The 11,088-nt window shown below is 50.1% G+C and overlaps 1 protein-coding gene across 2 annotated transcripts in view; it reads left to right on the forward strand.

Annotated features, from left to right (window-relative positions):
- Positions 1–11,076, forward strand: part of FRMPD3 (FERM and PDZ domain containing 3) — a 74,248-nt gene extending 63,172 nt beyond the window's left edge. For both annotated transcript variants that reach the window (XM_012727245.1, XM_012727244.1), the window contains 2 exons: positions 4,666–5,487; positions 6,969–11,076. In XM_012727245.1, coding sequence (XP_012582699.1) covers positions 4,666–5,487; positions 6,969–10,183 — 4,037 coding nt within the window. In that variant the 3' untranslated portion in view covers positions 10,184–11,076. The remainder of the gene's footprint in view (positions 1–4,665; positions 5,488–6,968) is intronic.
- The last annotated feature ends 12 nt before the right edge of the window (positions 11,077–11,088 follow it).

Consider the following 11,088-nt stretch of genomic DNA (forward strand, 5'->3'; position numbering starts at 1 on the left):
GCTCCCCTCAGCAGTGTACTTCGTCCATCTGCCTGTTCTGCTCCCCTCTCTGTCTCTGGTGAATCCTCTCACCCTCTGCATCTTTGGCCTGTACCCCAGTTCTGTATGAATAAATAAATAAATCTTTTAAAAAAAAATTCACCCAATTAAAGTTACCCAATGTTGAGTATACTTAATATATTCCAGGGTTGTGCCATCCTAGCCACAATTTAATTTTAGAACATTTCACCCCTTTTAAAACACTCTGCATGCATTAACATTCATTCCCCTATTTCCTTCCCTCCTAACCACCACTCAGCCCTAAGCAACCACTAATCAAATTTCTGTTTCTGCAGCTTTGCCGATTCTAGTTATTTTGGCTAAGTAGATTCATATACTCTGTGGTCATTTTGTAGCTCACCTTTTTCTCTTGGCATAATGTTTTCAAGTGCCATTCATTCTATTGACTGGTAATATTCCATTGTATATTTTCTTTCTCCGTTCATCAATTGATGGGCATTAAGTTTGATTATTATGAATAATGATGATATAAACATTCACATGAAAGTTTTTGTGGGAGCATGCATTTTCATTTCTCTTCAATATATTCCTATGAGTGGAATTGCTAGTCAAATGATAGCTCTACGTTTAATTTTAAAACCTGCCAAGTGTTTTCCAAAGTGACTGCAGCATTAACATTCCCAATATGGAGAGTTATAATTTCACCATATCCTCACCAACACTTCTCAAGGTCCATCGTTTTCATGACATCCATTGCAGTAGGTCTGTAGTGATATCTCTTGGCTTCAATTTGCATCATCATGACTGATAATATTGAGCATATTTTTGCATGCTTGTTGTCCCTGTGTATATCTCCTTTGGTAAGATATTCAAATCTTTTGCTCATTTTAACTTGAGCTACTGGATCATAAATAGGAGGGTTTGTTGCTAGATTCTCAATTCTTTTCCATTAATATTTAAGTTTTATTTGTATGTCAATACCACACTATTTTGATTATTATTGCTTTGTAGTAAGTTTTGAAATTGAGAAATAAATCTCCCTACTCTGTTCTTCCTTTTTCTGATTGTTTTCATTATTCTGGATCCCTTGTGATTCCATATGAAGTTTTTAATTAACTTGTAGATTTCTACAGAGTCAGCTAGGATTTTGGATGGGAACTGTGTTGAATCTGTAGATCAACTTTGGAAGTATTGCCATCATAACTATATTAAGTCTACTAAGGCATGAACAGAGAATATATTAACATTTATTTAACTTCAATTTTCACAAATGGTTTGTAGCTTTAGTGAGCACGTATTATACTTCTATTAAATATGTACCTAAGTACTTTATTCTTTTTGATGCCATTATAAATAGAATTGTTTCATTGCTAGTATATAAAAGCATAATTTATTTTTATGTTAAGCTTTTATCTTGCAACCTTGCTGAACTTGCTTCTTAGTTTAGGTGGACTCCTTGTGACTTTTTATATATAAGCTCATGTCATTTTAAAAGATAATTTTACTTCTTCCTTTCCAATTTAGAGGCCTCATATTTCATCTTAATTGCCCGAGTGTCCTGGTTATTACTTCCAAGTACAGAGTTGAATAGAAGTGATGAAAACAGAAATCCTGAACTTCTAATCTTAAGGGAAAAACTTTTTAGTTTTTAACACTCAACTCTTCAATCAGTAATTTTTATTATGTGGAGGATATTCCCTTTTATTCTAGAATGTTGACTTTTATCATGCAAGTGTACTACATTTTGTCAAATGACTTTTCTGTGTCTCTTGAGATGCTCATGTTGTCTCTGTCCTCTAGTCTGTTAAATGGTATAGTATGTTAGTTGATTTTTGGATGTTAAACTAATTTTGTTATCCTGCAATAAATCCATTTGGTCATTGCCTGTAATTCTTTTTATATGTTGCTAGATGGATATTGCTACTATTTGTTGAGGCATTTTGTGCCTCTGTTCATAAGAACTATTGGCCTGTAGTTTTCTTGTGATGTCTTCATCTAGCTTTGGTGTCAGGGTAATATTGGCCTCATAGAATGAACAGTGTTCCCTCTTCTTCTAGTTGTTGGAAGTTTGTGAAGAGTTGGCACACATGCTAGATGCTTTCTTAAAGCATTTGGCACTTCATCATTGAAGCCATATGGGTCAGGTTTTCATGGCGAGGAGAGGATTTTTCATTACTAATTTAAGTGCTTTTCTTGTTATTGTCTTATTCAGATTTTCTATCTTCTTGAGTCAGGTTGATAGTCTGTATATTTCTGAGAATCTGTTCATCTCACTTAGGTTATTTAATTTTTGGCATACATTTACTTATATTATTCTACTGTATTCAATTCTATGTCTGTAGAGTCAGTACTGATATCCTTCTTTTGTTCCCGATTTTAGTAAAGTGAATCTCTTTTTTGTTGCTTGGCTTATACAGTTAGAAGCATTTTATCTTTTTATCTTTTCAAACAACTACTTTTTGTCTCATTGTTTTTTCTCTACTGTTTTTCTGTGCTTTATATATTTTTCTTTCTTTATGCTTGCTTTAAGTTTAGTTTTCTTTCATTTCATGTTTCTTAAGGTAAAAGGTTAGGTCATTGATGTGAAAACTTTCCTCTATTTTTTTTAAAGATTTACTTATTTATTCATACAGAGTTGGGGTACAGGCCAGAGATGCTGAGGGTGAAAGGATTCACCAGGGACAGAGTGGGGAGCAGAACAGGCAGATCAACGAAGTATACTGCTGAGGGGTGCAGCGGGCGGGTCAGGAGAGGTCTGCCACGCCATGTGGATCTCCTCCGGGGCAGGCGGGGATCGAACTCATGAGGAAATGGCTTAATCTTCTTAGTGCAGTGCTTTAACCTGCTGCGCCACCAGGGAGGGCCCTTTCCTCTATTTTAATGTAGGTATTTATAGCTATAAAGTTCCCTCTAAACACTACTTTTGCTAGATCCCATAGTTTTGCTACACTGTATCTTTATTTTTATTCATCTCAATGTATAATCCAGTGTCCTTTTTTTTTTAATTTTTCTTTGATCCATTGATTATTTGGAAATGTTTTGTTTAATTTCCACATATTTGTGTATTTCCCAAATTTCTTTGTTATTGCTTTCTAATTTAATTCTGTTGCATTTAAAAATCAAGTTTGTATAATGTAATTCATTTTAAGTTTATTGAGGCTAATTTTATGACTTAATATATCCTGCAGAACATTCCAGATATACTTGAGAATAATGTATATTCTGGTGTTGCTAGGTGGCATGTTTGATAGATTTCTGTTAAGTCTAGTTGGTTTATGGTGTTCTTCAGGTTCTCTGTTTCCTTGTTAACCTTTTGCTTAGTTGTTCTGTCCACGATTGAAAGTGGAGATTGAGGTCTCCAACTATTGCTATTGAATTGTTTCTCCTTTAGCTGATTTTTTGCTTCATGCATTTGGGGACTCTGTTGATAAGTACCAGTACTATGGTTATGAAAAAATCAGCACTGACATATTAACCCTGTCAAACTGGAGTTAGAAAGGTGTTTGAAGTTTGGTTTCCCAGCATCTTGATCACCATGGTGAGCTATAAGGAAATGGTTAAAACTATGGGCTTTCCAATTCCTCAGACCTGGAATCAAATCCATACAAACATTTGTGATCCATGTGACCTTGGGTAAGTCACAGAAGCAACTGCTCCTGCTACCTCCCTTGTAAAATGGGAATAATAATAGCAGCTACTACACTGGGTTGTTGTGAGTGTTCCGTGTCATCAGGTGTGATGATCTTCACCTAAGTTAGTACTTGTTTGCCATCTGTTTAATAGTCTGCATTGTCTAAAGTATGTTCTCGCAGATAACATGGGGACCTGAAAGAGTGAGGAAAGCCATTCAGAGATTAAGTATTTGCTATGAATAATCTGCAGATGCACACACATGCTATCATTAAAAGCTGTTGACTAATACATTTTGCCTTGCTTCTGAGTAGCAGATAGGCTGGCCTTTCATGAATACAGAGAGGTATTTGAGGAAATCTAAGCATGCTTCCCTACCCTCCGCTCACATGCACACCCCAGCACATATCTCCAGCACACTTAACAATACCAGGAATTCTACATATGACTTTATTCTTTTAGGAGTCCTACTGATGATCCTCTTTGACATGCGAACTCTTGGGCATACATATGTAGCCTCTTTTATACTTTCCCATTAAGATACTAGTAACTTGATAGATTTATTTCCTTCTGCGAGGAGAGTTCCAACATAACACACAAGCAACAGAGCAATGTAGGGCAGCGCCACACTGAGAAGGGTGAGGATGAGGGTAGGGGCCGGGACAGTTCCAAGGGAGACTTAAAACATGTGTGCGTGCTTACAGCTGACTCTTGAGCCACATATGGCCAGGTAAACATCCAGTTGTGCCCAGATACCAAGGTGTGCACCCCACCCAAACCCACCCCATGCCTTTTTCCACTTCAGAGGTGTCAGGGCTCTCAGTACCTCTGGCCATTCCATTCCATTCCCACTACTGTAAGGGTCAGTAGTGACATGGCTCATTGAGGCCCTGTCCTCTAATCTCTAGCAGCCACTGATGCACTCTCTCTCTCAGTGCCCGCTGTACACTGTGGGCCAGAAACCATAGCTGCCAAGGGAGCTCAGCCTACTCCACAACACCAGGGCTCATCTGTTGATTCTCTTTCTGGGTTTAGATTACATGCACAGCGCCCACCGCCCTGTCACTGGGGGCCACCTGGGGAAAAAGGAGAGTAGTTATGTGGGCAGCGTGGGCACCAGCCCCAGGAAATCGAGCCGCTGCACGCCCCCGCCTGCCGACTCTGAACTTGTCAGCTTTTGCTACCTCCACATGCGTGAGCAAAGGAAGGAACAGGAAAGCCGAACAGATGTCAACAAGAACTTAATCTTCTTCGAGGAGACCAGGCCCCGGACCAAATCTGACCCCACGTCCAAAAGCTCTGGCCAGGGTTATGAGGTGGTCCCCAATGACTTTGATGTAGCCAGCCTAGACCACGAGCCTTGCGCCAGCAGGGCCCGGTCCTACACCTTGGACAATTCCCTTGGGGCTGAAGCCCTGAACTTCTACTGTGACTCTTGCAAAGCCAAACTCCAGGAGCAACTGGGCCCTCGCAAAGGTGGGAGGCCTGGCTCCTCTCGTGACAATATGATAGACTTAATGTCCCTCCCACCCCCTGGGAGTGAAGAGGAGGAAGAGGAGGAAGATGAGAGCACTTCTTTGTTGCCTGCAATTGCTGCCCCACCTCCTGGTTTCCGAGACAACAGTTCTGATGAGGATGACCCCAAACGCCGGGCCGCCCAGAGTCAGGAGCAAGGACGCCACCTGCGTGGACTCCTGTATGATGAGATTCCAGTGACACTGATTGACAGTGTGCAGACCCGGACAGTCCGAGATCATGCCCAGGAGCTAGATGATGCCCTGGTGTCCACTCTGCAGGCTCTGGAAGCCCTGGCAGCCTCAGAGGATGGACCCCACCCCCAACCCCCACAGACTGCAGGTAACAGCCTGTTCTTCCTCCTTCTTACCTCCCCTTGCTTATCTTGGCCAGGCAGGTCCAGCAGGGGACATTGCTTCCTCCCAAGCAGGGATCAAAGTCATGGTGGTATGTCAGAACAGCAGATGGCCAGAGGCCGTGCAGGTAGGGGCGGGGAGCAGTGATGCTGTGGCAGGGATCAATTGCCAGCTTAGCTAGAGCTCTGGCTCTTGCCATTCCGTGTCTTGGAAATGTTTTGCAGTTGGGCTCCGGGGACTGGGGCCAGGACCACTAGCAGCTAGGCCAGGATGTAGGATCAGAATAAGATTGTAAAGATACAGAAGACAGGCAAAGAACATCCAGCATGCACATGACTGGAGGAAAACACAACCACCTAACTGCCTGGTGAGCTGGGATCAGGGGACCAGAGAGCCAGCACTGCCCAGGCCGGAGCTCTTCATCCTGCCTGTGAGGTGGGGCTCTGTGTCAGACACATTTGAGTCCTGGCTTCGCTACTTAGCATCAGTGTGATCTACAGCAAGGTACTTACTCCCTGTGAGCCTCACTTTTGGCACCTCCAATGGGTTTGGTACCAGCAGTCCCATCACACAGGGTTGTTGTAAAGATAAAATGAGATCATTCATGCAAAGCACTTAAGCACTGCCTGGCCTGAGTAAGGACGCAGTGAGCGGTGGCTGGTGTTACTGGTTATTTAGTGGGAAACGCTTACGGCCTGCATACTGTTCCCTGTTACGCACACACATACATCCTCATTGTAGACACACAGGTCAGATGTGCACCCACAGTCACACATACACACCTCTGTACACACGTACATCTGAAAAAAAGTCAACAATACAGAAACAGAAGAGGCACAGGGGCTATATGGAGGCACGTGAGGCAGGGGAGAATGTGGACAGTGAGTGAAGAGACGGGATGAGAAGGAGCCTGACTGACTAGGGAAAGCACCAACCTCCTTGCTGGACAGCCTGCACATGTCGATCCCCTGGGGCTGGCACTTGTCTCTGCTCGGAGTTCGGGGCATGAAGCGGGTGCGGCAGCCAGAGAGAGTAGAAGCTGAACTAAATGGCCTCAGCTGTGAGGACTGTAGGCCGGCTTGGCCAGATAGAGAGAGACTTCTATTTGCCAGCCCTCTTCAGGACAATTAACGAAAATATCCTAGTTGTTGAATCTAAAAATAGTGCTGATTAGCACGTTGTTTTGCATGTGATTTGCATGTTAATTTGCCATCAAACTGCCCAGTTCTTCTCTTTGCCTCTTTTGCTTTCCTTTCGGATTCCAGCCCTTCATAAAGCCCTCTCCTAGCTCGCCCCTCCCTTCTACCCCAAGTCCCTTCAGCCCTGCAGTCACCACTTCCACCCATCTAGGCCTGACTGGTTTTCCCAGGCTTGGGATACTGCTGGCTGACCTTGACCACCATAATCTCTGTGTGTCTGGAAATGGACTTGTTCTGAGTAAGTACAGCCCTGTCTCTGTTCCTCCAGGTCTGATTGTGCTGGCCACAATCACCCCTGAATCATCACTGGACTCAGGCCATGAAACCAACTCTTCAGAGCTCACAGACATGTCAGAGATGATGTCTGCCATGAAGCAGCATCAGAACACCACCTACTTCCTGGCCCAGCACCTCAACAAGGACAGCCTCCTGGCCCGCAAGGATCTGCCCTTCCGGATCCAGAGCTGCGCAGCCCAGACTGTTCTCACAGCCCCTTACTCACTTGGGCGCCCAGATCCCAACCCAGCCCTCCAACCAGCAGTCCAAGGCCAGAGTCCTGGCCCGCCTGGCGCTCGGAGGAAGCTGCTGCAGTCAGAGGTTCAGCCACAGAGAGAGCGAACGTATGCCCTGGCAGTACACCCGGCTCTGTCCCCGCAGCTCAGTGAGCAGAAAAACCTGAGCCTGCTGTCCCCAGTTCCTGAGGACAAAGGGCCTGGCCACACTCATGCAGGCCTAGAGATGTCACTGAGGGCCACCACACCATCCCTCAGTGAAGAGCAGGTCTCTGAGCTGAGGGAGAACCTGCCCAAGGAAGTCAGGTTGAGCCCCAAGCTCATCCTGGACCCAAAGGGCAGTGTGACCCCGGCCATAATCTCAGCCACCCTGCAGCAGGTGGTGCACACTAAGAGTCTAGCCGCTCCTGGCGGTGCTGTGGGGACCGCCCCCAGCAGTGGGGAGAGAAGGCTGGAGGCCAGCGTGGGGAGGCCTGAGGCCAGCATGGGAAGACCAGAAGTCGGCATGATGAGTGGTAGCACTGCTAAGAATCTGAAGTTCAAAATGAGCCCCGGTGCTCCAGAGACCTCTCGGAATTCCCAGCAGCAGCTGAGCCCAGAGATCTCTTCCTGCTCCAGAGCACCCACAGGCAGCCGGGCTGACAGCCTGCGCCACTCCCCACAAGAAGACAGGCTGCCTGCCCAAAGTTTCCCCCCCAAAAGCTATCTTGTACGAGCAAGTCGAGAGTCAGTGAACAAGCAAGCTACAGGGGAGATGGCAGGCAAGGGTGGGCCAGAGGGTACCAAGGGCACTGCCCTACATCAGCAGGGTACTGTCTCTAGCCAGGGGGAGAAGGGGCAGCTGGAGATCACGCCCCAAAGCAGCAAGCTCGAGGAGACCAGCCTGGTCCCCCGAGCCAGCTACCCCATGGCTCTGCAGAGCCCCAGCTGCCAGCCACGAGGCCACAGCCCCAGCTGCCAGCCACGAGGCCACAGCCCCAGCTGCCAGCCACGAGGCCACAGCCCCACCTGCCAGCCACGAGGCCACAGCCCCACCTGCCAGTCCCGTGGCCAGAGCCCCAGCAGTCAGTCCCGAGGTCAGAGTCCCAGCTGCCAGCCCCGAGGCCAGAGCCCGTTGAGGCCTCAGGCCACCAGCAGGCAGGCAAGCACCATGCCCTCCAGGAAGCTTGAAACAACCCTGGATGGAGCCCACTCAGCCTCAGAAGGCCCCACAAAGGCCAAATCATCCCGAGGGCCCTTCCGGCTTCGCAATCTGTTCTCTGCCACTTTTCCCACCCGCCAGAAGAAGGAGACCGATGAGCGGCAGGCGCAGCTGCAGAAAGTAAAGCAGTATGAACTGGAGTTCCTGGAGGAACTTCTAAAGCCTCCGAGCCAGGGGGAGCTGCCAAGCACCGAGTACCTGCAACCCCCAGCACCTGGCCGCTGTGGCTGCCAGCTCCGCAGCAGCCCCGTGCAGCAGGGGCCAGGCATGTCCCGGGAGCAGAGGCGCAGCTGTGATTGCAAGCGCATCTGCCGGGGGGGCCGGCCTCAGGCCCCCCAGACGCCGGTGCCCAGTCTCCGGGGGCGGGAAAAGGACAGGGTGCCCCCTACCCAGAGGCAGCCAGAGGCCGGCCCAGGCTTGAGCCTCAGCAGCCCCATCAACGTCGGGCGCATCCGCTCCACCAGCCTGGAATCCAGAGAGTGCCGATCGGACCCTGAGAGCGGTGTTTCATGCCTGACCACGTGTGCCTCAGGGGGCGAGTGTCTGGGCGCTCCCAACTACAGGAAACTGATGCGCCGCTACAGTATTGGTGAGCTGGACCAGGGTGACAGGGCCTCGCTGACCTCGGATGTCTACCCACACCCACCCCTGGGCATGCTGCCCCGGGAGGCCAAGGAGGTAGAGGCAGGCCTCCCCCTAGGCCTGGGCCCCAAAACCAAGTCTCTGGAGTCACCCACCCTAGGAGACCCCTCCTACGTACAGGTTGCCCCTGAGACCAAAGGCCCCAGACCAATGGCTGTGTTCTCGCTGCCCGAGGAGGTATACCGGAAGCCCTCAGAGCTGGACGAAGAGAGTGAGAGCGGCAAATGCTGCTCCATCCGCTATTGCTTCTACTACCGCAAGTGTGACATGGCTGACGATGCCAGTGACGGCAAGGATGAGCTCTCCTACTCCATCCCCATGAAGATTCTGCCTGGCATGAAGCTGGACGAGCAGGTAGTGCCCGTGGTGAGCAGGACCCTGCAGGTACTGGATGCCGCCACCTGCAGCAGCAGCAGCCCCGAGGCGGCCCGTACCCAGGAGATTGACCTGCGGGCGTCCACCTTTGAGGGGAGCCTGGCAAAGATCAATGCCCTGCGGGCACATGCCTATGGCCTGCCCGACGGCTTCCTGGCAGCCCGACTGGATACCAACGAGCTGCTGACAGTCCTGCGGCAGTGTGTGGCTAGTCCTGAGGCCCGTGCCCCCAAGCCCTATGTCTCCCAGATCTCTGAGTACAAGCTTGAACTGGCTCTCAAGTTCAAGGAGCTCCGGGCCTCCTGCCGCCGCGTGGCCAACGTGGACAAGAGCCCGACTCACATGTTGGCAGCCATCACAGGCAGCTTCCAGGTGCTGAGCAGCCTCATCGAGACGTTCGTGCGTCTGGTGTTCATCGTGCGCTCAGAGGCCCAGCGCCAAGAGCTGCTGGCCAAGGTAGAAGAAGTGGTGAGGAACTACACCTTCCTGCTGCGCGCAGCTGAGGAGTCCACTGCCCGGAACCTTAACCAGCAGCAGCAGCAGCAGCAGCAGCAGCAGCAGCAGCAGCAGCAGCAGCAGCAGCAGCAGCAGCAGCAGCAGCAGCAGCAGCAGCAGCAGCAGCAGCAGCAGCAGCAGCAGCAGCAGCAGGCGACAGCTGCTATCGGGGCAGCCCCTGGGCACCCACCAGGCTCCCCAACTTCGGCGACTGTTATGAGCACATTCACCCGCTCCTTAAAAACCCTTATTAAGTAGGGCATCTGCCCAGGCCTGTCCCCTTCCCCCACACGGCCCCAGGTTTGAGCTTTGTGGTCTTTGCATCTTGTGGTGAGTGTATGTGTCCGCTCGGCCAGTCAGGGTCTGAGAGCCGTCAGTGTCCAGGGTTCCACTCCCTGGATTGAGGCTGTCCCTGAGGGCTCCAGGCTACCCCACCCTGGGTGTCCTTGCCCTGGGCGTCCTCACCCCTTCCCTGGCCTCTGGGTGTCACTGTGAGGGCAAAAGCCCCTTGTCACTACGCCCACCCCAGAGCTGTATTTTATCCCTTCTTTGGGACTGAGAGGTGACATCAAGCTCACTTCCTGTTCCATTTGAGGGGGTCGGGGAGCTGGGCCTGAAGCAGGCAGGGCCATGGGTCTTGAGCTCCTCCTGGCATCTGCTCCCCTCCAGGGACCAGTGGCAACAGCAGCAGGCCACAGCACCGAGCAGAGGGGAGAGGGCACTCGGCCCAGCTGTGCCCACCCACTCTGGGCTCACCCTCGCCTGTCACTAGCCCACCCAGAGGGTCTGTGCCCACGTGGTAGGTTTGCAGAAAACGACCACACGGGGCTATCTGTGGCCGGCCCAGTAGGCTGGCAGCCTCGGGGGCCCACCCGCAGGCCCCGTAGCTCCACACCAGCCATCCCCAAAGTGCCCTGCCCCTCACTTGATGGGCAGGGCGGCTCAGTCCACTAGGGAGCAAGTATCTGGGATCATCCCACCTGTTCTGGGTAAGGTACCTGGTGAAAATGTCTGCCCTGGGGAGACTCAGTGCAGGCCTCCGAGCCCGCCCGGCCTAGCCCTGCCTAGCCCGGCCCAGTGCAGGCGCGGCTCATCTCAACATCTCTCTACCAGACAGACTGTCCTTAGGAGTTCGACATAGCTTCAGATTGGGGGAGGGGGGT

This window comes from Condylura cristata, unplaced genomic scaffold (assembly GCF_000260355.1).
Source record: "Condylura cristata isolate star-nosed mole 26May11 unplaced genomic scaffold, ConCri1.0 scaffold00019, whole genome shotgun sequence".
NCBI lineage: Eukaryota > Metazoa > Chordata > Mammalia > Eulipotyphla > Talpidae > Condylura > Condylura cristata.